The following is a 24424-nucleotide window of genomic DNA, read 5'->3' on the forward strand; positions in this document are numbered from 1 at the left end:
ACTTGCGAATGTTGTACTCTTACTATAACTTTGGAAGGAGGCATTTGGTTCGGATTGCAGTGCGGATCCGCTGCTGGGTTAAAAGTGGACCGACTCAGGAAGCTGGGTGAATTTACTATGGGATGTTTTGGCATTTTTTGAGTTTTGTATAAAAATGGATCATTCGGCGCGAAACAGTTCGGTCTGGTTTGTAACCTAAATTCGGTCCAATCTTTGACCCAAATTGAGTTGTTAGAGTGGATGTTCTTGACGTCACTTAACTATTTTTCTGATGCACGTAAACCTTGTGGGTCAATGTTTTTTCTTGAGTCATGTGAGTGCAAACTGTCTTTTTATGTTGTGCATTTTTAACAAGCTGATTGATTGCGAGACACAATGGGACATTGTATCCAGTGTATACAGAGTATCACTTTCCTTGAAAGGCAGACGCCCTATTTTTCTCCTCACATGCACTGTCGTGAAAATAAGCAAATAGTCAATTTTGTACTTAATAGTAATCAAGATGTCCGTTCTACATTAAAGGCGTACATCATTGTAAGGATAAGTACAAGTGATCAAATCTCTCTTGGTAAAGATCTCCTATTATATCTAATAGGACGTGCAATATTGATCCAACTGAATCGAAAAGAATATCATATGATCCACTTTGATTTTAACCTTGCACTTTTATTTGTCCATCCCTCCAAACAAAACTAACTCTGTCTTGTCACCGTGGGATAGTGGGAAACGTAATTTCGATCTCTTTGTGTGTCTTGACATGCGAAGGAATTGACAATAAAGGAGACTTTGACTTTGACGCGCGTCACATAGGGAGACCACTATTGGCTTTAATATTCGCAACCACACATTGAGTTTGTCTCATTCCGACATAAAAAAAAAAGGGAAAATACTTTGAAACGTGTGTGTGTGTTGGGGGGGGGGGGGGGGGAGAGCAGAAGGACTTTGTTCTGTCGCTTTGTTACAACAAGAGGCGTGACTTGTCAACACGTCTTCCTTTATTGCAAATGTATCTTTTGGCAGTCGATGAAAAAAAAAAAAAAAAAGTTTGATGTGGAGATTTTAGACCTGTAGCGCCATCGTGTGGGCAGAACTTGAGTTAAAAAAAAGAAAAACTTCTTTCTCCGAGTGGCAGAACGACAGAATTGGACTGAATCTCCTCCGTTCAGTTCTTGAAATTATTCAGCATATTGAAACTGGTCATCCTCTGAAAAAATGTGCCTTGTTGATATTTTTGTGACGCTATTATTTCAGGCTAATAGCCCTAAATTCCCAAGTCCTTTGTAAGTCTTGTCAATGGTGGATTGTCAGTCATGCAGGTGACACAGTTAGGTGGCGTGCATTCTTGCTTGTTTGCTGAATTTCTGGTTTTTACCAAGAGTTGAAAAATGACCATGGCAACTTTGATGGTTCATCAGGTGTAACCCGTCATACGCCATGTGACACAGACCACGGATGGAATTCTCACGGCTCCAAATGCTACAAGAAGATAGACACAACCAACGGTTGGCGGGGAGCTCGTCACGACTGCCTCTGGGAGGGCGGCGACCTGGTCTCCATCACCTCCGAGGAGGAGGAAAAGTTTGTGAAGGAGCAAATGGGCGACAAGCCGTTCTGGATCGGACTCTCCAATCTGGTGAGACGGAAACGCAAGCGGCTGTTGTATGGAGTAGACTGGGGTCAAACGTTTTGAACTTTGCCCTTAAAATCCATTTGTTTTAGTTCTTACGTTCCCTGAGAGCGCTGTCTCTGTCTGGGCAGTGGTTCCAATTAAGCCTTCCACTTAAGCTGTCCTTTGTGATTCCACGCCCCGCTCAGCGAGCACCTCGCCCCACGCCAGATTTGGGATTACAACTGAAAAAGATTTGAACCTGAATAAAAAAGATCCCAATCTGAAAAAACAAGAGTTGAACCTGAAAATAATGCGAATCAGAATACATGCAACTGGAAAAAAGATCTCAAATCATGAAAATGAAATGCGGTGAAACCTGAAAATAAATACTTTATTCCAAAATATTACCAAGGCGAACTCAAAAACACTTTCACACAAGTGTTTTGTTTTACTACGTTGTTTTGTTTTTCTAGTTTTAAGATCAGCTCGTTTATTTTCAGATTTAAGTTTCCCTTTTTTCAAGTACATACGAGTTTTGTTTTTTCAAGTACAAAACGTTTGACCCCAATCTTCAAGGGATATTTAATATCAAATCCTTTCGATGAAGCATACTGCTGGCGAGCTTTTGGTACGCCATTGACAACGGGATTGGTTTCGGCAGGTCTGCGACAAGGACCATTGTAACTTATTCGAAGAGGGAGAAAAGAGACTGAACTGGTCCGACACCGGTGTGACCCCGACCTACGCTAACTGGACCTCAGACCAAGGCGGAAGGTAAGAAGATCACATCTTTGCATCCTGTGTCAGGTGGGATGCACATTATCCGAGGACGTGAACGAGGAAAAAAAACCCCACCAAATTGGCCCGTTTGTCTGATGTGTGTCTCGGTTTTCACGCCTTTCCCCAACAGCTCCGACAATGAATCCTGCGCGTACGTCAACCAAGGTGTGCACGAAGAGAGTCAGCCTGGAAAGTGGAGACATGGCTCGTGCGGATCCTCGTTGGCGTACATGTGCGAGCGGTCGCCCGACGGTAAATCCACACGTCCGTTGCGATGTTGGCGCTGAAAGGAGCAAAGTGCAACCACGCCGTCTTTTTGCAGACTGCCCGGACGGATGGCCGTGTTCCTACAAAGACTTGGGTTACACTTACAGTCGAGTGGAGAGTGAGTGGCAGCGACGCTCCTTTTGACACCAGCGCCATCTCGTGGTTTCCTAATTAGTTTTTTGGCTTTCAGCTTCCTACTGCGACTCTGGCGAGTTCCTGTACAAGGACTCTTGTTACCTTTTCGAGGGGAGATTTAAAACCTGGCAAGAGGCTGAAGATTTGTGCAAGGAAGAGGGAGGTCTCTTGGCCAGCGTCCACTCAAAGGTTGACGGCCTATTCTTGAGTGGTGAGCGCTTAAACAACCTGACCATCCCAGCAATCGTCCCGCAATTTTTCACCACAAGTGTTTGTCCTGCTTTCCTCAAGCTCACAAGCGATCAGGATGGTATTCTTGGCTGGGACTCAAGAAGAACAATGGCAAATTTGAGTGGCGCGACGGATCATCCACAGTAAGTGACAATGTGTGCAAGGGAGGTCTAAAAAGTTGTCACTTTGCCCCAATGAAGCTGTCATGTTAGAAGGCAAGAGTTAAAAAGTGTCATTTTAGTAGAATAGAGTTGATTGAAATAGAAGGAAAAATCTGACAAGAATGGTCGTCCTGTCAAATAGATTTGACTTTGACTTGTATTGAGTCATGTTACAAGTGAAAAATGTCTTAGATTTATGAGGGATGACCATTGTAATTTACAAGGAAAAAACAGTGACACGAATTGTAGAAACAAAGTGCAACATTCATTTTACAGGGAGACATTTTTTATTGAAAAGTTCCAATCAGAAAGTTGGAAGGGGGTTGGAACATCGCAACAATTCTTATTGTGAGATAGAGCTTGTGAACATTAATTTGAGAGATTTGAATCAATGAAGTGACTTTGAAGGAATGTGGTGGGAAGCCATCCGAGCAACTGCAACACCAAACACGCTCGAGTCATGTCCACTGTCGTCCGCAGGATGATGTCCCGTGGCATCCTCCTATATCTTCAAATGACTGCTCAAAATTGGATACTGATGGAGAAGTTGAGATCGATAGGTGTACTACTGACCTTCGTCCATCCATCTGTCAAAAAGGTCAGAAAGTCACAACCTCTCATTTGCCCTTTGTCTTCTCATTGCTCTCTCATATTTGACCGCTCTCACCTCCTTGCAGGCAAGGCCAGAGCTTCTCTTCTGCTTCTTTCGGCGTCAGCATCAGGTGGGTGTCCCAGCCTGCAGCCCGCACGCAGAATCTTGCTTGCCCTTAAGTGACTCGAGTCTCGCTTGCAGGCAAGAGTGCAAATTGCGGCTGGTGGCGGGAGAACCCCGCCAACGAGGTCGAGTGATTAATTGTATTACTGAATAAAGTAACTCATTACCGGGGAAAGCGTTACGGTTAAAAACAACACACAACACAATACATGCACGTTTTTGCCTTAAACCTCAATCAATATTAAAATACATTTTGATATCGCCACTTGAAAATTCTTCAGCGGTCCTGTTGTGACTACTGATGAAATAAATTGCCTTGTTTATCTCTTGGGACAGTATTCTTTCAGACTAATAGCCCTAAAATGCCCACCTAAGTCTTGTCAGTTGGGGATTGTCCGCTATACAGGTGACTTAATGTGTCAAAAATTTATATAAAGTCCCAAAAGTCCCAATGATCGTCGTCTCACACACATCTGGGTGTGGTGAAACTTGTCCTCGGCATTTAACCCATCCTCGTGTGATTTTGATCCATCCCCTGGGGGAGAGGGGAGCAGTGAGCAGCAGCGGTGCCGCGCTCGGGAATCATTTGGTGATCTGATAAAGGTGGCAATGCACTTCATGCCTGTTTGCTGGATTTCTGGTTTTCACCAAAGGTTGAAAAATGACAAGGCAACTTGCTGTTTCATCAGGATCGACCGATCATGAGGCAACATGTGACACAGACAACGGATGGAGTCCTCACGGCTCAAACTGTTACAAGAAGATGGAGACCTCCAACGGTTGGCTGGGGGCTCGTCACGACTGCCTCTGGGAGGGCGGCGACCTTGTCTCCATCACTTCAGAGGATGAGGAGAAGTTTGTGAAGGAGCAAATGGGCGACAAGCCGTTCTGGATCGGACTCTCCAATCTGGTGAGGCGAAAGCGCAAGTGGGCTTCCTACTGGTGCTCGAGTGACAACCAGTATTGTTTTTGGCAGGTCTGCGACAAGGACTGGTGTCAGTTTTTTGAAGCGGGAGAAAAGGGGCTGACTTGGTCCGACACCGGCGTAAGCCCGACCTACGCTAGCTGGACCTCAAGCCAAGGCGGAAGGTAGGAGAACACCTCTTTGCGTCCTGTGTCAAGCGAGATGCACGGGGAGATTTTGGAACCCCTTTCCAAACATGTGTAAAGATGTGATGAGGTATAAAAAAGCTTTTGTTTTCTTTTTATCGGGAAAGAGGAAAATAAACTCCAAATTGGCTTGTTCGTCAGATGTGTGACTCGCGACTTTTCCCAACAGCTCCAACAATGAAACCTGCGCGTACGTCAACCAAGGTGTGCACGTAGAGAGTCAGCCTGGAAAGTGGAGACATGGCTCGTGCGGATCCTCATTGGCGTACATGTGCAAGCGGTCGCCCGACGGTAAGTCCACACGTCCGTTGCGATGATGACGCTGAAAGGAGAAAAGCGCAACCGTGCCATCTTTTTGCAGACTGCCCGGAGGGATGGCCATGTTCCTACAAAGACTTCGGTCACACCTACAGTCAAGTTGAGAGTTGAGTGGCAGCGACGCTTCTTTCTACACCCAAACTGCATTGTCGTGGTGGTTTTCTAATTAGTTTCTTTTGGCTTTCAGCTTCCTACTGCGACTCTGGCGAGTTCCTGTACAAGGACTCCTGTTACCATTTTGAGGGGAGGAATAGAACTTGGCAAGCGGCTGAAGATTTCTGCAAGGAAAAGGGAGGTCTCTTGGCCAGCGTGCACTCACAGGTTGACGGACAGTTTTTGGCTGGTGAGCACCAAGACAAATTGACCATGCCGGCAATCGTCCTGCAATTTTTCACCACAAGTGCTTGTTCTGCTTTCCTCAAGCTCACCGGCGAATAGGATGGTATTCTTGGCTGGGACTCAAGAAGAACAATGGCAAATTTGAGTGGCGCGACGGATCATCGACAGTAAGTGACAATGGAGGTCTAAAAAGTTGTCACTTTGCCCTAATGAAGCTGTTACGTTCGAAGGATAAAGTTGAAAAGTGTCATTTCAGCAGAACAAAGCTGGTTGAAACTGGAAAAATCGGACAAGAATGGTCTTCCTGTCAAATAGATTTGACTTTGACTTGTATTGAGTCATGTTACAAGTGAAAAAATGACCATTGTAATTTACAAGGAAAAAAATATGACATGATTTGTAGAATTAAAGTGCACCGTTCATTTTACGGGGAAACATTTTTTAGTTCCAATCAGAAAGTTGGAAGGGGGTTGTAACATCGCAACAATTCTTATTGTGAGATAGAGCTTGTGAACATGAAGTTGAGCGATTTGAATCAATGAAGTGACTTTGAAGGAATGTGGTGGGAAGCCATCCGAGCAACTGCAACACCAAAAACGCTCGAGTCATGTCCACTGTCGTCCGCAGGCTGATGTCCCGTGGCATCGTGATAAATATGTAGGTGCCTGCACAAAATTGGATCGTGCTGGAGAAGTTCAGATCGACAGTTGTACTAGTGCCACTCGTCCATCCATCTGTCAAAAAGGTCAGAAAGTCACAACCTCTCATTTGCCCTTTGTCTTCTCATTGCTCTCTCATATTTGACCCCTCTCACATCCTTGCAGGCAAGGCCAGAGCTTCTCTTCCGCCTCTTCCGGCGTCAGCATCAGGTGGGCGTCCTAACCTGCAGCCCGCACGCAGAATCTTGTTTGCCCTCGAGTGACTCGAGTCTCATTTGCAGGCAAGAGTGCAAAGTGCGGCTTGTGGCGGGAGAACCCCGCCAACGACTTCTGCTACCTGATCCACGACACGGCCAACTTGACCTGGAAGGAGGCGCGAGACGAGTGCGCCCGCCGCAGAGGCAACCTGCTCGCCATCACCGATTTACAGGACCACAACTTCATACACGGTAGGTCGTCCTCGGTCTGCTTCGCTTTTTGGCGCAGCTGAAGTACTTAATGAAAGAATCCATCGAGAGACCACCGACTCACGTCAACATTTTGCCGAGTTTCTGTCATTCCAAAGGATAGACCAAAAATAAGCTTGTGACCCCCGCCAACAAGGACCCAACCCAGACATCACCATCACTTCATTTTAGTTAAGCGTTTTGGACTCGCATCTGTAAGATGCTTCAACCTTGTGTTCTCTATTTACCTTTGACCCAAAGGGGTTCCGGGAAGCGGTTCCTCTTTGTGGTTGGACGCCAGCGACACCAATGTTGAAGTCGGCAGCAAGCAGTCTGACGAATCCTCACCGAGTTCCGTCCTTCTGGGCGCAAGTGGGTCTAAAACCTGGCCGATGTATGAAGGAACGAAGGAGCGCTGAGCATCTGTGGTCTCTTTCAAGGTAACCCTGGTGACCCCCCCGGCCGACGCTGCAACTCCTTACATCATGGCAAGGGCGACATGGAAGTTGTCGATTGTGAGAAGAAGAGCGGCTACGTCTGTAGGAGAAGAGGTAAGACGAGATGCTCGGTCGATTCTCCCCAACTTGCGTTATCAGCCGAGAGGACCAGAGTGGCAATTGTAAAGTTTGTGCTCTGATGTGAGTGGTGATGCAGGTGACGCAATTGGCTGAAACTGAATGACTTATTCTAGCAAAGAAGACAAAAACCGTTGCGTTATTACGTCAGAGTAATCCCAAAATGTTCCCTCAGGCATTCAAACATGTGAAATGACCAATGGGTGGCACGGCTTCGGCTCCAGCTGCTACAGGAAGATGGAGACCACCAACGGTTGGCTGGGGGCTCGTTACGACTGCGTCTGGGAGGGGGGCGACCTGGTCTCCATCACCTCGGAGGATGAGGAGAAGTTTGTGACGGAGCAAATGGGCGACAAGCCGTTCTGGATCGGACTCTCCAATCTGGTGAGACGGAAGCGCAAGTGGGCTTCCTACTGGTACTTGAGTGACAACCAGTATTGTTTTTGCCATGGCAGGACTGCAACGAGGTCTGGTGTCAGTTTTTTAAAGCGGGAGAAAAGAAGCTGACTTGGTCCGACACTGCTATGACGCCGACCTACGCTAACTGGACCTCGAGTCAAGACGGAAGGTAGGAAGGTCACCTCTTTGGGTCCTGTGTCGGGCAAGATGCACGGGGAGATTTTGGAACCCCTTTTTTAAATTGTGTGAGCATGCCATGAAGCACCTTTTTATACTTTTGATCAGAAAATGGAGAAAAAAAACGTAGCCCGTCTGTCGGATGTGTGTCTCGTTTCTCACGCTTTTTGCCGACAGCTCCAACGATGAATCTTGCACGTACGTCCGCCAAGGTGTGCACGTAGATAGTCAGCCTGGAAAATGGAGACATGGCTCGTGCGGATCCTCATTGGCGTACATGTGCGAGCGGCCGCTCGACGGTAAGTCTGCACGTTCTATTGATGTTGACGCTGAAAGGAGAAAAAAAATGCAATCACGTCGTCCCCCTGCAGCCTGCCCGTTAGGACGGCTGTGTTCCTACAAAGACTACGGATTCAGCTACAGTCGAGTGGAGAGTGAGTGGCAGTGACGCTTCTTTTCCACACCTGCCGTTGTGCTTCTGTAATCTATGTTTCTTGGCGGCTTTAGCTTCCTCCTGCGACACTGGCGACTTCCTGTACAGGGACTCTTGCTTTCACTTTGAGGGGATGAAGCGAACTTGGGAGGCTGCCGAGGTGTTCTGCAGAGAATGGAACGGTCACCTGGCCAGCGTCCACTCACTGGTTGAGGGCCAATTCTTGGCTGGTGAGCTTCAAGACAAACTGCCGATGCCAGCTATCGTCCCCTAGCGCGTCACAATGTCTGACACGATGCTCTTCTTGTGCTAAATTTCCTTCCTTCCTTTGATATCCTCAAGCTCACGCGCCATATGCAGGAGGAGTGCAATCCTGGGTGGGACTCAAGAAGAACAAGGACAACTTTGAGTGGAGCGACGCAACACCTACGGTGAGGGAAAAGTTTAGAGCAGTCTACAAAGTTGTCATTTGCTTAGAATGAAGGTGTCATATCGGAAGCCAAATTCTACAGAACAATGAAAGTTAGACTTTGGCAAGAATGGCCACCATGTTACAAAAAGAGATAAAACATTGAAGGTGTTAATCAGCTGAAGCATTAACAAGGACAAAGTTATGAAATGATGAAAATGAAAGTGAATGAAGTGAAAAATCAAAGTGCAGAATTTCAGAGCTCAAGGTTAGACATTTCTGAGAATAAAATGACTGGAAAAGTTCGAGTATGAAACTCAAGTTGTGAGTTAACTGGAAGAAAATTGTCAAATGAATTCAAGTCATACTGTAGGAAAGGGTTGAGAAAATATCGATCAGTGGGAGGAAAAAAGGACTTGTCATTCTGGAGGAAATGCGGTGGGAAGCAAGCCCAAACGCACCAAAGTCACACCTGGCGTGTCGTCGGCAGGGCAACATTGTGTGGGTGCCAAACGGGCCGAAAAGGCGTGGTGGCTGCTCTGCCTTGTCGCCGACTGGTCAACTTGAGGATTGGCCCTGCACCAAAAGTCAGCCATTCATCTGTAGAAAAGGTCAGAAAATGACGACCAATCATCTTGCACTTTTATGTGCTCTCTCATAACCATCCCTCTTCCTTTCTTGCAGCTATGGTCCAAGAGTTTCTTCTTCCTCCGCCGGCAGGTGGGCGCCCCACCCGGCAGTCGACATGTGGTCTCTTGTTAGCGGTTTGCCCTCAGGTGACTTGACTCTCGCTTGCAGGCTGGAGTGCAAAGTGCGGTTGGTGGCTGGACCGATCCTCCGACGACTTCTGCTACCTGATCCAGCACAAGCCCACCAAGACGTGGCAGAAGGCGCGAGACGACTGCCTCCTCCGAGGAGGCGACCTGCTCAGCATCGCCGACTCAAATGAACAGACAGTCATACAAGGTAGGCTGTCCGTCCGTCCGTCAGGTTGCCGTCAGGGCTGTTGAATTCCCCCAACATGGGCAGAGCTCCAGACCTCACATGCATGCAATGAGCAGTCAGCGAGCCATCAGCGAGCAGAGCGCCAACGAGAATGTTTCAAACTCATTTTACCATTTACCTCCAAAGGTCTGTACACTTCTCTGTCGAGCGCTCCCTCTCTGTGGTTGGGCGTCAACAACGACATCACGAAAGACGGCAGCGAGTGGACTGACGGATCCCCGTTCGGTTACATGTTCATGGACAGAGGTGTGTCCCGAAACCCAACCGATGTTTGCCTGCGATGTTGCGGAGGAATGGAGCTGAGCATCTGTCGTCTCCTTCCAGATGACCCCGGTGACCTCTCTGGTGCATCCTGTCTTTCCTTACTCACAAGAAACGGCCGCTGGAAGTTTGACGATTGCCGCAAGAAAAGAGGCTACATCTGCAAGAAAAGAGGTAAGACGTGGCGACGCTCAGTGGATTCTCGCAACGTGCTGACTCGTGTCTTTGGCTTTTGTCTTCCAGGAATCCCGGCAAAGCCTCAGCAGCCTCTTATTGGTAAGTCTCTGAACGGTGACTTCAAACGATGCAAAACAAAAATGACATGACGATGCTTGTCTTTATTTTTACTTTACTTTCATAGCGTAAAGAATTCAGGCTGTAAGCGAATGAGGGTTATGCAAGATCAGCTCGCAATATAGTGACTATACCATGGGTGACTATTCTATTCGCTAAATAATCATCTGTAGCAGCCCGAGTTGAAAATTTCACTTAGATATGTATTATATAAATATATTTATGCGCGATGCAGAAAAATGTGACGTGAAGGGAATGCAGAAATCTGGTTTTCATCAAAGGTTGAAAAATGACCATGGGAACTTTGATGTTTCATCAGCTTTAACCCATCATGAGCCAACATGTGACACAGTCAACGGATGGAGTCCTCACGGCTCAAACTGTTACAAGAAGATGGAGACCCCGAACGGTTGGCTGGGGGCTCGTCACAACTGCCTCTGGGAGGGCGGCGACCTTGTCTCCATCACCTCTGAAGACGAGGAAATGTTTGTGATGGAGCAAATGGGCAACAAACCGTTCTGGATCGGACTCTCCAATCTGGTAAGTGCAGGCTGCTGTTGGCTGGCGACTGGTAGTTGAGATGGAACCGCGAGCAAGTGGCTGTTGGCTCACTATCGGTACACCATTGACAATGAGTTTGGACTCTGCAGAACTGCAACGAGACCTGGTGTCAGTTTTTTAAAGCGGGCGAAAAGAGTGTGACTTGGTCCTACACCAGTGTGACGCCGACCTACGCCAACTGGGACCCGCGTCAAGACCAGAGGTAAGAAGATCACCTCTTTGCATCCTGGGTCAGGTGGGATGCACGGTGATATTTTCAAATTGCTTTCTAAAAATTGCTTTTGGGGCTGAGTTTTCATCAGAAAAAAAGGGCAAAACCTCCAAATTGGCACGTTTGTCGGATGTGTCTCGCTTTTTCCGACTTTTCTCAACAGCTCCGATGATGAATCCTGCGCGTACGTCAACCAAGGTGTGCACGGAGACAGTCAGCCTAGCAAGTGGAGACGTGGCTCGTGCAGATCCTCATTGGCGTACATGTGCGAGCGGTCGCCCGACGGTAAGTCTGCACGTTTGACGTGAAAGGAGAAAAGTGCAACCATGTCGTCTTTCTGCAGACTGCCCGGACGGATGGCCGTGTTCCTACAAAGACTTGGGTTACACTTACAGTCGAGTGGAGAGTGAGTGGCAGCGACGCTTCTTTTGACACCAGCGCCATCTCGTGGTTTCCTAATTAGTTTCTTTTGGCTTTCAGCTTCCTACTGCGACTCTGGCGAGTTCCTGTACAAGGACTCTTGTTACCATTTTGAAGGGAGGAATGGAACTTGGCAAGCGGCTGAAGATTTCTGCAAGGAAAAGGGAGGTCTCTTGGCCAGCGTCCACTCACCGGTCGACAGACGATTTTTGGCTGGTGAGCGTCAAGACAAACTGACCAATCGTCCCGCCATGTTTCACAACATCGTCACAAGTGCTCGTTCTGCTTTCCTCAAGCTCACGTGCGAAAAGGATTTCAACCTTGGCTGGGACTCAAGAAAAGCTCAGCCAAATTTGAGTGGCTCGACGGATCATCTACAGTAAGTGACACGTTTGCAACGCGGGTCTAAAAAATGGTCACTTATGAAGCTGTCATGTTGGAAAGCAAAACATTAAAAAGTGTCGTTTTAGTAGACCGCAGTTGATTCAATAGAGAGGAGAAATCTGACAAGAATGGTCTTCCTGTTAAATAGATTTGAATTTGTTACAAGAAGTCCTTTAGTTTGATGGCTTAGAATTGTGATATATAAGAGAAAAAAAACCAATAAGATTTCACCATGCATTTCACAGGAAAACGTTTTTCAGAATAAAAATTAACAGTTTAGGGTTTGGAAAGCTTCAATCTGAAACTCAGGTTGGAATATCGCAACAATTTCTATTGGTTCCGGAAATGATGAGAATGGTGAGAAGAAAAACAGATTTGAACCAGTGAGGTGACTTTGAAGGAAATTTTGCGGGAAGCCATCTGAGCAATTGCAACGCCAAACACGCTGTATCCTCTGCAGGACAACGTCACAAAGAACCTTACTCAAAATTCAGATGACTGCGCAAAATTGAATGAGAATGGAGAAATTCAGCTTGAGGGTTGTACTGGCCTTCGTCCATCCATCTGTCAAAAAGGTCAGAAAGTCACAACCTCCCATTTGCCCTTTGTCTTCTCATTGCTCTCTCATATTTGACCCCTCTCGCCTCCTTGCAGGCAAGGCCAGAGCTTCTCTTCTGCTTCTTCCGGCGTCAGCATCAGCATCAGGTGGGCGTCCCACCCTGCAGCCCACATGCAGAATCTCGTTTGCCCTCAAGTGACTTGAGTCTTGCTTGCAGGCAAGAGTGCAAAGTGCGGCTGGTGGCGGGAGAACCCCGCCAACGACTTGTGCTACCTAATCAACTCCAAGCACACCAAGACCTGGAAGGAGGCGCGAGACGAGTGCACCCGCCTCAGAGGCAACCTGCTCGCCATCACCGACTCGAACGAACATACCTTCATACGAGGTAGGCCGTCCACAGTCTGCTGCGCTTTTTGGCGCGGCTGACGTGCTTGATGAAAGAATCCATGCAAGTCAAATCGAGAGACCACCGACTCACGTCAACATTTTGTCGAGTTTCTGTCATTCCAAAGAAAAGACCAAAAATAAGCTTGTGACCCCCACCAACTCGGACCCAACCCAGACGTCACCCACACTTTGTTTTAGTTAAGCATTTTGCACTTGCCTCTGTAAGATGCGTCAGTCAACCTTCTGTTCTGTATTCACCTTTGACCCAAAGGGCTTCTGCCAAGCGGTTCCTCTTTGTGGTTGGACGCCAGCGACATCATTGTTGAAGTTGGCAGCAAGCAGTCTGACGAATCCTCACCGAGTTCCGTCCTTTTGGGCGCAGGTGGGTCTAAAACCTGGCCGATGTATGAAGGAACAAAGGAGCGCTGAGCATCTGTGGTCTCCCTCCAGGTAACCCTGGTGACCCCCCCGGCCGACGATGCAACTCCTTACTCAGTGGCAAGGGCGGCATAGAGGTTGTCGATTGCGAGAAGAAGCGCGGCTACGTCTGCAAGAGAAGAGGTAAGACGAGATGCTCGGCCAATTCTCCACAATTTTTTGTCTCATGTGAGTCGATGCAGATGACGCATTTGCCTGAAACTGAGTGCGTAATCCCCAAATGTCTCCTCAGTCGTTCAGACATGTGAAAGGACCAAAGGGTGGCGACGCTTTGGCTCCAACTGCTACAAGAAGATGGAGACCACCAACGGTTGGCTGGGGGCTCGTTACGACTGCGTCTGGGAGGGCGGCGACCTGGTCTCCATCACCTCGACACACGAGGAAAGCTTTGTGAAGGAGCAAATGGGCGACAAGCCGTTCTGGATCGGACGTTCCAATCTGGTGAGACGAAAGCGGTAGAATACGTTGACTTTCCACTGGTACCTAACCGTCACCTGCGATTGGTTTCGGCAGAACTGCGACGTGGCCTGGTGTCAGTTTTTTGAAGCAGGAGAAAAAAGACTGTCTTTGTCCGACACCGGCGTGACGCCGACCTACGCCAACTGGGACTCGCGTCAAGATAGAAGGTAAGAAGGTCACCTCTTTGCGTCCTTTTGTTGTCAGGCGGAACACACAGCGAGATTATGGATCCCATCTGCGAATTTTGAGAGTATTGATGAGAAAGGAGGAAAAGCCTCCAAATTGGCACGTTTGTCGCATGTGTGTCTCCTTTTTCCCGACCTTTTTCAACAGCTCCAACAATGAATCCTGCGCGTACGTCAACCAAGGTGTGCACGTAGAGAGTCAGCCTGGAAAGTGGAGACATGGCTCGTGCGGATCCTCATTGGCGTACATGTGCGAGCGGCCGCTCGACGGTAAGTCTGCCCGTCCGTTGTGACGTTAACGCTCAAAGGAGAAAAACTTGCAATCACGTCGTCCCCCTGCAGCCTGCCCGGACGGACGGCTGTGTTCCTACAAAGACTACGCATTCGGCTACAATCGAGTGGAGAGTGAGTGGCAGCGAGGCTTTTTTTTCCACACCTGCAACGTCTTGTTGTGGATTTGTAATCCATGTTTTTTTGGTGGCTTCAGCTTCCTACTGCGGCACTGGCGACTTCCTGTACAGGGACTCTTGCTATCACTTTGAAGGGATGAAGCGAACTTGGGAGGCAGCCGAGAAGTTCTGCAGAGAATGGAACGGTCACCTGGCCAGCGTCCAATCACTGGTTGATAGCCAATTCTTGGCCGGTGAGCGCCAAGACCAACTGCCGATACCAGCAATCGTCATCTAGCACTTCACAAAATTTGAATGCTCTTCTTGTGCTAAATTTCCTCGCTTCTCTGATATCTTCAAGCTCATGCGCCAGATGTAGGAGGATTGCAAGCTTGGGTGGGACTCAAGAAGAACAAGAACAACTTTGAGTGGAGCGACGCAACGCCTACAGTAAATGAAACATTTAGAGCAGTCTACAAACGTTGTCATTTGCCCTGAATGAAGGTGTCATATCGGAGGGCAAAGGTTCCACCAAACACGCAAGTTACACCAAATGCGGCAAAGTCATGTTCGGCGTGTCGTCCGCAGGGCAACATTGCGTGGGTGCCAAACGGGCCGACAGGACGTGGTGATTGCTGTGCACTGTCGCCAACTGGACAAGTTGAGGACTGGCCCTGCACCAATATTCGGCCATTCATTTGTAAAAAAGGTCCGAAAATGAAGAGCACTCACCTTGCACTTCCATGTGCTCCCTCTATCTAAGAGTGCTAATGACTCCTCTCTTTTCCTTGCAGCCAAGGTCCAAGAGTTTGTTCTTCCTCCGCCGGCAGGTGGGCGTCCCACCCAGCAGTCGACACGTGGTCTCTTGTCACCGGTTTGCCCTCAAATGACTTGAGTCTCGCTTGCAGGCTGGAGTGCAAAGTGCGGCTGGTGGCCGGACCGATCCTCCGACGACTTCTGCTACCTGATCCAGCACAGGCCCACCAAGACGTGGCAGAAGGCGCGAGACGACTGCCTCCGCCGCGGAGGCGACCTGCTCAGCATTGCCGACTCACGCGAACAGGCCTTCATACAAAGTAGGCTGTCTGTCTGTCCGGTCGCAATCAGGGCTGTTGAATTCCCCCAACATGGGCAGAGCTCCAGACCTCACATGCATGCATTTGGTTTCCTTGGACAACCGCTAATATACTGGAATATACGATAGTGCGTTCCACCAATGAGCAGTCAGCGAGCCATCAGCGAGCAGAGCGCCAACGAGAATGTTTCAAACACATTTTACCATTTACCTCCAAAGGTCTGTACACTTCGCTGTCGAGCGCCCCCTCTCTGTGGTTGGGGGCCAACAACAAGATCATGAAAGACGGCAGCGAGTGGACTGACGGATCCCCGTTCGGTTACATGTTCATGGACAGAGGTGTGTCCAAAACCCAATTGATGTTTGCCTGCGATGTTGCGGAGGAATGGAACTGAGCATCTGTCGTCTCCTTACAGATGACCCCGGTGACCTCTTTGGAGCATCCTGTCTTTCCTTACTAACAAGCAACGGCCGCTGGAAGTTTGCCGATTGCAGGAAGAAAAGGGGCTACATCTGCAAGAAAAGAGGTAAGACGTGGCGACGCTCAGTGGATTCTCACAGCATGCTGACTCGTGTCTTTGGCTTTTGTCTACCAGGAATCCCGGCAAAGCCTCAGCAGCCTCTTCATGGTAAGTCTCTGAACGGTGACTTCAAACGATGCAAAACAAAAATGACATGACGATGCTTGTCTTTATTTTTACTTTACTTTCATAGCGTAAAGAATTCAGCCTGTAAGCTAATGAGGGTTATGCAAGATCAGCTCGCAGTATAGTGACCATACCATTGGTGACTATTCTATTCGCTAAATAATCATGTGTAGCAGCCCGAGTTGAAAATTGCATTAAGATATGTATTATGTAAATATATTTATGCGCGATGCAGAAAAATGTGACATGCAGGGAATGCAGAAATGTGTGTGTGTGTGTGTGTGTGTGTGTGTGTGTGTGTGTGTGTGTGTGTGTGTGTGTGTGTGGGGTGGGGGTGTGTATAACCTCCAACCTTCTTCTGGAGACACCCCCCTGGGTGAAACCGTCTAGAACCACCTGTGCTTTGGGGAGTAACCCTGCTCATTTGACACGAGTGATCAAAGGTGATTTTAATGGCCCAATATTTTGGATGTTGTTTAAGAAGAATATGTTTGCCAATGTCCTGAGTTGAATGCACTTTTTCATCGGGGTGGCCGAGGGGGGCCCTGCATCAGCTGGGGTGGCCTTATGACAACCAGGGATGCGGGGGTTGATGGTCAAGTGTACAGTCCTACTCATTTACAAAATGGAATTGTTCTATTCGACAACATTTACTTGTACAAGATAAAATGTGCAAAGCATCACCTGAATTCTTTAGAAAATACTCGCATGCTCGAGAAGGCTCCGTTGCTTTGGAGCGCCTCTGCGTGTGTGTGGGCGGAGGTGAGGGGCACAGAGCAGCGGGGCGCCTATCAGTGCAGCGCCTCTGTTAATGATCACACGTGAACAGACAGCTGTTAAATAAATGCATAAAATAGCAATTCAAAGTAACTTTTTTCCTGTCGCTTTGGAGGTCCTTTTGTTGCAGCGCCCCATACGCTGCATGTAGTGCATTTTCCCCACTGAGATTTTGCCAAAAGCAAAAACAAATGAGAGCATAATTTCAGCCAGTTTTTTTTCAATGTTTTTTTTTTCCTCTTAAATGTTGACGAGCTAGCCCATTGCGCTGATGGAATAGTGATGCGTTACAAATGTACAACTGGGCATGAGCTCTTTCTTGTGTAACTACCTGGAAAAAAAAAAAAGGGAGCTCCAATTGTTCTGTAGCTGTATTAAAAAAGACGTCTTCCTTTGCACAGATTGCAAACGTATATTTTGGTGATGAATGAAAATAAAAAAAGTTGAATGTGGACTCTTGACCTGTAGCGCCATCCTGTGGGCTGCACATGAGCAAAAAAAAAAACACCACCAACAACACATTTTTCTCTGTCCGAGGGGCAGAATGACAGAAGTGGACTGAATTTCCTCCGTTTTTTGACATGTGCAACAGTCCATGAAATCATTCAGCATCCTGAAGCTGGTTAATGAATGTCACGTTTAAAAATGTGCCTTGTTGATTTTTTTTGTGACTCTATTATTTTAGGCTAATAGCCCTAAATGCCCAAGTCCTTTGTAAGTCGTGTCAATTGTGGATTGTCAGTCATGCAGGTGACGCAATTTGGCTGAATTAGGTGGCGTGCATTCTTGCTTGTTTGCTGAATTAGTTCTTTTTACCAAAGGTTGGAAAATGACCATGGGAATTTTGATGTTTCTTCAGCTTTAACCCATCATGAGCCAACATGTGACACAGTCAACGGATGGAGTCCTCACGGCTCAAACTGTTACAAGAAGATGGAGACCCCGAACGGTTGGCTGGGGGCTCGTCACAACTGCCTCTGGGAGGGCGGCGACCTTGTCTCCATCACCTCTGAAGACGAGGAAATGTTTGTGATGGAGCAAATGGGCAACAAACCGTTCTGGATCGGACTCTCCAATCTGGTAAGTGCAGGCTGCTGTTGGCTGGCGACTGGTAGTTGAGATGGAACCGCGAGCAAGTGGCTGTTGGCTCACTATCGGTACACCATTGACAATGAGTTTGGACTCTGCAGAACTGCAACGAGACCTGGTGTCAGTTTTTTAAAGCGGGCGAAAAGAGTGTGACTTGGTCCTACACCAGTGTGACGCCGACCTACGCCAACTGGGACCCGCGTCAAGACCAGAGGTAAGAAGATCACCTCTTTGCATCCTGGGTCAGGTGGGATGCACGGTGATATTTTCAAATTGCTTTCTAAAAAAATGCTTTTGGGGGTGAGTTTTCATCAGAAAAAAAGGGCAAAACCTCCAAATTGGCACGTTTGTCGGATGTGTCTCGCTTTTTCCGACTTTTCTCAGCAGCTCCGACGATGAATCCTGCGTGTACGTCAACCAAGGTGTGCACGGAGACAGTCAGCCTAGCAAGTGGAGACGTGGCTCGTGCAGATCCTCATTGGCGTACATGTGCGAGCGGTCGCCCGACGGTAAGTCTGCACGTTTGACGTGAAAGGAGAAAAGTGCAACCATGTCATCTTTCTGCAGACTGCCCAGATGGATGGCCGTGTTCCTACAAAGACTTGGGTTACACTTACAGTCGAGTGGAGAGTGAGTGGAGCGACGCTTCTTCTGACACCCGCAGCCTCTCGTTGTCGTTTCCTAATGAGTTGCTTTTTCGTTTTACACCTACTCCGTCTCGTTGTGGTTTTCTAATGAGTTTATTTTGGCTTTCAGCTTCCTACTGTGACTCTAACGAGTTCCTGTACAAGGACTCTTGTTATCACTTTGAGGGGACGCCTAAAACTTGGCAAGCGGCTGAAGATTTCTGCAAGGAAAAGAGAGGTCTCTTGGCCAGCATCCCCTCACCGGTCGACAGACAATTTTTGGCTGGTGAGCGCCAAGACAAACTGACCAATCGTCCCGCCATGTTTTCTCGACATCGTCACAATTGCTCGTTCTGCTTTCCTCAAGCTCACGTGCGAGAAGGATCTCAACCTTGGCTGGGACTCAAGAAAAGAACATTTGAGTGGTTCGACGGATCATCTACAGTAAGTGACACATTTGCAACGCAGGTCTAAAAAATTGTCACTCATGAAGCTGTCATGTTGGAAAGCAAAACATTAAAAACTGTCATTTTAGTAGAGCACAGTTGATTCAATAGAGAGGAGAAATCTGACAAGAATGGTCTTCCTGTTAAATAGATTTGAATTTGTTACAAGAAGTCAAAAATGTCCTTTAGTTTGATGGCTTAGAATTGTGATATATAAGAGAAAAAAAAACAATAAGATTTCACCATGCATTTCACAGGAAAACGTTTTTCAGAATAAAAATTAACAGTTTAGGGTTTGGAAAGCTTCAATCTGAAACTCAGGTTGGAGTATCGCAACAATTTCTATTGGTTCCAGAAATGATGAGAATGGTAAGAAGAAAAACAGATTTGAACCAGTGAGGTGCCTTTGAAGGAAATTTCGCGGGAAGCCATCTGAGCAATTGCAACACCAAACACGCTGTATCCTCTGCAGGACAACGTCACAAAGAACCTCATTCAAAATTCAGATGACTGCGCAAAATTGAATGAGAATGGAGAAATTCAGCTTGAGGGCTGTACTGGCCTTCGTCCATCCATCTGTCAAAAAGGTCAGAAAGTCACAACCTCCCATTTGCCCTTTGTCTTCTCATTGCTCTCTCATATTTGACCCCTCTCGCATCCTTGCAGGCAAGGCCAGAGCTTCTCTTCCGCTTCTTCCGGCGTCGGCATCAGCATCAGGTGGGCGTCCCAGCCTGCAGCCCACTTGCAGAATCTTGTTTGGCCTCAAGTGACTTGAGTCTCGCTTGCAGGCAAGAGTGCAAAGTGCGGCTGGTGGCGGGAGAACCCCGCCAACGACTTGTGCTACTTGATCCACGACATGGCCAACAAGACCTGGAAGGAGGCGCGAGACAACTGCACCCGCCTCAGAGGCAACCTGCTCGCCATCACCGACTCGAACGAACATACCTTCATACGAGGTAGGCCGTCTACAGTCTGCTGCGCTTTTTGCCGAGTTTCTGTCATTCCAAAGAAAAGACCAAAAATAAGCTTGTGACCCCCACCAACCCAGACTTCACCCACACTTTGTTTTAGTTAAGCATTTTGCACTTGCCTCTGTAAGATGCGTCAGTCAACCTTCTGTTCTGTATTCACCTTTGACCCAAAGGGCTTCTGCCAAGCGGTTCCTCTTTGTGGTTGGACGCCAGCGACATCATTGTTGAAGTTGGCAGCAAGCAGTCTGACGAATCCTCACCGAGTTCCGTCCTTTTGGGCGCAGGTGGGTCTAAAACCTGGCCGATGTATGAAGGAACAAAGGAGCGCTGAGCATCTGTGGTCTCCCTCCAGGTAACCCTGGTGACCCCCCCGGCCGACGATGCAACTCCTTACTCAGTGGCAAGGGCGGCATAGAGGTTGTCGATTGCGAGAAGAAGCGCGGCTACGTCTGCAAGAGAAGAGGTAAGACGAGATGCTCGGCCAATTCTCCACAATTTTTTGTCTCATGTGAGTCGATGCAGATGACGCATTTGCCTGAAACTGAGTGCGTAATCCCCAAATGTCTCCTCAGTCGTTCAGACATGTGAAAGGACCAAAGGGTGGCGACGCTTTGGCTCCAACTGCTACAAGAAGATGGAGACCACCAACGGTTGGCTGGGGGCTCGTTACGACTGCGTCTGGGAGGGCGGCGACCTGGTCTCCATCACCTCGTCATACGAGGAAAGCTTTGTGAAGGAGCAAATGGGCGACAAGCCGTTCTGGATCGGACGTTCCAATCTGGTGAGACGAAAGCGGTAGAATACGTTGACTTTCCACTGGTACCTAACCGTCACCTGCGATTGGTTTCGGCAGAACTGCGACGTGGCCTGGTGTCAGTTTTTTGAAGCAGGAGAAAAAAGACTGTCTTTGTCCGACACCGGCGTGACGCCGACCTACGCCAACTGGGACTCGCGTCAAGATAGAAGGTAAGAAGGTCACCTCTTTGCGTCCTTTTGTTGTCAGGCGGAACACACAGCGAGATTATGGATCCCATCTGCGAATTTTGAGAGTATTGATGAGAAAGGAGGAAAAGCCTCCAAATTGGCACGTTTGTCGCATGTGTGTCTCCTTTTTCCCGACCTTTTTCAACAGCTCCAACAATGAATCCTGCGCGTACGTCAACCAAGGTGTGCACGTAGAGAGTCAGCCTGGAAAGTGGAGACATGGCTCGTGCGGATCCTCATTGGCGTACATGTGCGAGCGGCCGCTCGACGGTAAGTCTGCCCGTCCGTTGTGACGTTAACGCTCAAAGGAGAAAAACTTGCAATCACGTCGTCCCCCTGCAGCCTGCCCGGACGGACGGCTGTGTTCCTACAAAGACTACGCATTCGGCTACAATCGAGTGGAGAGTGAGTGGCAGCGAGGCTTTTTTTTCCACACCTGCAACGTCTTGTTGTGGATTTGTAATCCATGTTTTTTTGGTGGCTTCAGCTTCCTACTGCGGCACTGGCGACTTCCTGTACAGGGACTCTTGCTATCACTTTGAAGGGATGAAGCGAACTTGGGAGGCAGCCGAGAAGTTCTGCAGAGAATGGAACGGTCACCTGGCCAGCGTCCAATCACTGGTTGATAGCCAATTCTTGGCCGGTGAGCGCCAAGACCAACTGCCGATACCAGCAATCGTCATCTAGCACTTCACAAAATTTGAATGCTCTTCTTGTGCTAAATTTCCTCGCTTCTCTGATATCTTCAAGCTCATGCGCCAGATGTAGGAGGATTGCAAGCTTGGGTGGGACTCAAGAAGAACAAGAACAACTTTGAGTGGAGCGACGCAACGCCTACAGTAAATGAAACATTTAGAGCAGTCTACAAACGTTGTCATTTGCCCTGAATGAAGGTGTCATATCGGAGGGCAAAGGTTCCACCAAACACGCAAGTTACACCAAATGCGGCAAAGTCATGTTCGGCGTGTCGTCCGCAGGGCAACATTGCGTGGGTGCCAAACGGGCCGACAGGACGTGGTGATTGCTGTGCACTGTCGCCAACTGGACAAGTTGAGGACTGGCCCTGCACCAATATTCGGCCATTCATTTGTAAAAAAGGTCCGAAAATGAAGAGCACTCACCTTGCACTTCCATGTGCTCCCTCTATCTAAGAGTGCTAATGACTCCTCTCTTTTCCTTGCAGCCAAGGTCCAAGAGTTTGTTCTTCCTCCGCCGGCAGGTGGGCGTCCCACCCAGCAGTCGACACGTGGTCTCTTGTCACCGGTTTGCCCTCAAATGACTTGAGTCTCGCTTGCAGGCTGGAGTGCAAAGTGCGGCTGGTGGCCGGACCGATCCTCCGACGACTTCTGCTACCTGATCCAGCACAGGCCCACCAAGACGTGGCAGAAGGCGCGAGACGACTGCCTCCGCCGCGGAGGCGACCTGCTCAGCATTGCCGACTCACGCGAACAGGCCTTCATACAAAGTAGGCTGTCTGTCTGTCCGGTCGCAATCAGGGCTGTTGAATTCCCCCAACATGGGCAGAGCTCCAGACCTCACATGCATGCATTTGGTTTCCTTGGACAACCGCTAATATACTGGAATATACGATAGTGCGTTCCACCAATGAGCAGTCAGCGAGCCATCAGCGAGCAGAGCGCCAACGAGAATGTTTCAAACACATTTTACCATTTACCTCCAAAGGTCTGTACACTTCGCTGTCGAGCGCCCCCTCTCTGTGGTTGGGGGCCAACAACAAGATCATGAAAGACGGCAGCGAGTGGACTGACGGATCCCCGTTCGGTTACATGTTCATGGACAGAGGTGTGTCCAAAACCCAATTGATGTTTGCCTGCGATGTTGCGGAGGAATGGAACTGAGCATCTGTCGTCTCCTTACAGATGACCCCGGTGACCTCTTTGGAGCATCCTGTCTTTCCTTACTAACAAGCAACGGCCGCTGGAAGTTTGCCGATTGCAGGAAGAAAAGGGGCTACATCTGCAAGAAAAGAGGTAAGACGTGGCGACGCTCAGTGGATTCTCACAGCATGCTGACTCGTGTCTTTGGCTTTTGTCTACCAGGAATCCCGGCAAAGCCTCAGCAGCCTCTTCATGGTAAGTCTCTGAACGGTGACTTCAAACGATGCAAAACAAAAATGACATGACGATGCTTGTCTTTATTTTTACTTTACTTTCATAGCGTAAAGAATTCAGCCTGTAAGCTAATGAGGGTTATGCAAGATCAGCTCGCAGTATAGTGACCATACCATTGGTGACTATTCTATTCGCTAAATAATCATGTGTAGCAGCCCGAGTTGAAAATTGCATTAAGATATGTATTATGTAAATATATTTATGCGCGATGCAGAAAAATGTGACATGCAGGGAATGCAGAAATGTGTGTGTGTGTGTGTGTGTGTGTGTGTGTGTGTGTGTGTGTGTGTGTGTGTGTGTGTGTGGGGTGGGGGTGTGTATAACCTCCAACCTTCTTCTGGAGACACCCCCCTGGGTGAAACCGTCTAGAACCACCTGTGCTTTGGGGAGTAACCCTGCTCATTTGACACGAGTGATCAAAGGTGATTTTAATGGCCCAATATTTTGGATGTTGTTTAAGAAGAATATGTTTGCCAATGTCCTGAGTTGAATGCACTTTTTCATCGGGGTGGCCGAGGGGGGCCCTGCATCAGCTGGGGTGGCCTTATGACAACCAGGGATGCGGGGGTTGATGGTCAAGTGTACAGTCCTACTCATTTACAAAATGGAATTGTTCTATTCGACAACATTTACTTGTACAAGATAAAATGTGCAAAGCATCACCTGAATTCTTTAGAAAATACTCGCATGCTCGAGAAGGCTCCGTTGCTTTGGAGCGCCTCTGCGTGTGTGTGGGCGGAGGTGAGGGGCACAGAGCAGCGGGGCGCCTATCAGTGCAGCGCCTCTGTTAATGATCACACGTGAACAGACAGCTGTTAAATAAATGCATAAAATAGCAATTCAAAGTAACTTTTTTCCTGTCGCTTTGGAGGTCCTTTTGTTGCAGCGCCCCATACGCTGCATGTAGTGCATTTTCCCCACTGAGATTTTGCCAAAAGCAAAAACAAATGAGAGCATAATTTCAGCCAGTTTTTTTTCAATGTTTTTTTTTTCCTCTTAAATGTTGACGAGCTAGCCCATTGCGCTGATGGAATAGTGATGCGTTACAAATGTACAACTGGGCATGAGCTCTTTCTTGTGTAACTACCTGGAAAAAAAAAAAAGGGAGCTCCAATTGTTCTGTAGCTGTATTAAAAAAGACGTCTTCCTTTGCACAGATTGCAAACGTATATTTTGGTGATGAATGAAAATAAAAAAAGTTGAATGTGGACTCTTGACCTGTAGCGCCATCCTGTGGGCTGCACATGAGCAAAAAAAAAAACACCACCAACAACACATTTTTCTCTGTCCGAGGGGCAGAATGACAGAAGTGGACTGAATTTCCTCCGTTTTTTGACATGTGCAACAGTCCATGAAATCAT

At 48.1% G+C, this 24424-nt stretch overlaps 1 protein-coding gene across 1 annotated transcript in view; it reads left to right on the plus strand.

Moving 5' to 3' along the window:
• LOC148389908 (uncharacterized) overlaps window positions 1-24424 on the plus strand; it is a 29845-nt gene that overhangs the window by 275 nt on the left and 5146 nt on the right. The window contains exons 2-78 of the mRNA XM_088391310.1: window positions 1416-1633; window positions 2271-2383; window positions 2520-2641; window positions 2712-2774; window positions 2847-3002; window positions 3083-3165; window positions 3664-3781; window positions 3861-3905; window positions 4588-4808; window positions 4875-4987; window positions 5178-5299; window positions 5370-5432; window positions 5514-5669; window positions 5750-5832; window positions 6293-6410; window positions 6490-6534; window positions 6606-6773; window positions 7032-7142; window positions 7211-7321; window positions 7521-7729; window positions 7801-7913; window positions 8099-8220; window positions 8293-8355; window positions 8429-8584; window positions 8697-8785; window positions 9254-9374; window positions 9448-9483; window positions 9562-9729; window positions 9895-10014; window positions 10093-10203; window positions 10273-10305; window positions 10643-10863; window positions 10974-11086; window positions 11259-11380; window positions 11439-11501; window positions 11576-11731; window positions 11812-11894; window positions 12360-12474; window positions 12554-12604; window positions 12676-12843; window positions 13117-13227; window positions 13296-13406; window positions 13516-13724; window positions 13797-13909; window positions 14076-14197; window positions 14270-14332; window positions 14415-14570; window positions 14678-14766; window positions 14905-15025; window positions 15111-15146; window positions 15225-15392; window positions 15611-15730; window positions 15808-15918; window positions 15988-16020; window positions 17675-17895; window positions 18006-18118; window positions 18289-18413; window positions 18472-18534; window positions 18661-18816; window positions 18898-18974; window positions 19449-19563; window positions 19643-19693; window positions 19765-19932; window positions 20121-20231; window positions 20300-20410; window positions 20520-20728; window positions 20801-20913; window positions 21080-21201; window positions 21274-21336; window positions 21419-21574; window positions 21682-21770; window positions 21909-22029; window positions 22115-22150; window positions 22229-22396; window positions 22615-22734; window positions 22812-22922; window positions 22992-23024. Of these exons, the coding sequence (XP_088247436.1) occupies window positions 1416-1633; window positions 2271-2383; window positions 2520-2641; window positions 2712-2774; window positions 2847-3002; window positions 3083-3165; window positions 3664-3781; window positions 3861-3905; window positions 4588-4808; window positions 4875-4987; window positions 5178-5299; window positions 5370-5432; window positions 5514-5669; window positions 5750-5832; window positions 6293-6410; window positions 6490-6534; window positions 6606-6773; window positions 7032-7142; window positions 7211-7321; window positions 7521-7729; window positions 7801-7913; window positions 8099-8220; window positions 8293-8355; window positions 8429-8584; window positions 8697-8785; window positions 9254-9374; window positions 9448-9483; window positions 9562-9729; window positions 9895-10014; window positions 10093-10203; window positions 10273-10305; window positions 10643-10863; window positions 10974-11086; window positions 11259-11380; window positions 11439-11501; window positions 11576-11731; window positions 11812-11894; window positions 12360-12474; window positions 12554-12604; window positions 12676-12843; window positions 13117-13227; window positions 13296-13406; window positions 13516-13724; window positions 13797-13909; window positions 14076-14197; window positions 14270-14332; window positions 14415-14570; window positions 14678-14766; window positions 14905-15025; window positions 15111-15146; window positions 15225-15392; window positions 15611-15730; window positions 15808-15918; window positions 15988-16020; window positions 17675-17895; window positions 18006-18118; window positions 18289-18413; window positions 18472-18534; window positions 18661-18816; window positions 18898-18974; window positions 19449-19563; window positions 19643-19693; window positions 19765-19932; window positions 20121-20231; window positions 20300-20410; window positions 20520-20728; window positions 20801-20913; window positions 21080-21201; window positions 21274-21336; window positions 21419-21574; window positions 21682-21770; window positions 21909-22029; window positions 22115-22150; window positions 22229-22396; window positions 22615-22734; window positions 22812-22922; window positions 22992-23024 (8877 nt within the window). The remainder of the gene's footprint in view (window positions 1-1415; window positions 1634-2270; window positions 2384-2519; window positions 2642-2711; window positions 2775-2846; window positions 3003-3082; window positions 3166-3663; window positions 3782-3860; window positions 3906-4587; window positions 4809-4874; window positions 4988-5177; window positions 5300-5369; window positions 5433-5513; window positions 5670-5749; window positions 5833-6292; window positions 6411-6489; window positions 6535-6605; window positions 6774-7031; window positions 7143-7210; window positions 7322-7520; window positions 7730-7800; window positions 7914-8098; window positions 8221-8292; window positions 8356-8428; window positions 8585-8696; window positions 8786-9253; window positions 9375-9447; window positions 9484-9561; window positions 9730-9894; window positions 10015-10092; window positions 10204-10272; window positions 10306-10642; window positions 10864-10973; window positions 11087-11258; window positions 11381-11438; window positions 11502-11575; window positions 11732-11811; window positions 11895-12359; window positions 12475-12553; window positions 12605-12675; window positions 12844-13116; window positions 13228-13295; window positions 13407-13515; window positions 13725-13796; window positions 13910-14075; window positions 14198-14269; window positions 14333-14414; window positions 14571-14677; window positions 14767-14904; window positions 15026-15110; window positions 15147-15224; window positions 15393-15610; window positions 15731-15807; window positions 15919-15987; window positions 16021-17674; window positions 17896-18005; window positions 18119-18288; window positions 18414-18471; window positions 18535-18660; window positions 18817-18897; window positions 18975-19448; window positions 19564-19642; window positions 19694-19764; window positions 19933-20120; window positions 20232-20299; window positions 20411-20519; window positions 20729-20800; window positions 20914-21079; window positions 21202-21273; window positions 21337-21418; window positions 21575-21681; window positions 21771-21908; window positions 22030-22114; window positions 22151-22228; window positions 22397-22614; window positions 22735-22811; window positions 22923-22991; window positions 23025-24424) is intronic.

Source organism: Syngnathus floridae, chromosome 12 (genome assembly GCF_059516105.1).
Source record: "Syngnathus floridae isolate MCC-2025c chromosome 12, RoL_Sflo_1.0, whole genome shotgun sequence".
NCBI lineage: Eukaryota > Metazoa > Chordata > Actinopteri > Syngnathiformes > Syngnathidae > Syngnathus > Syngnathus floridae.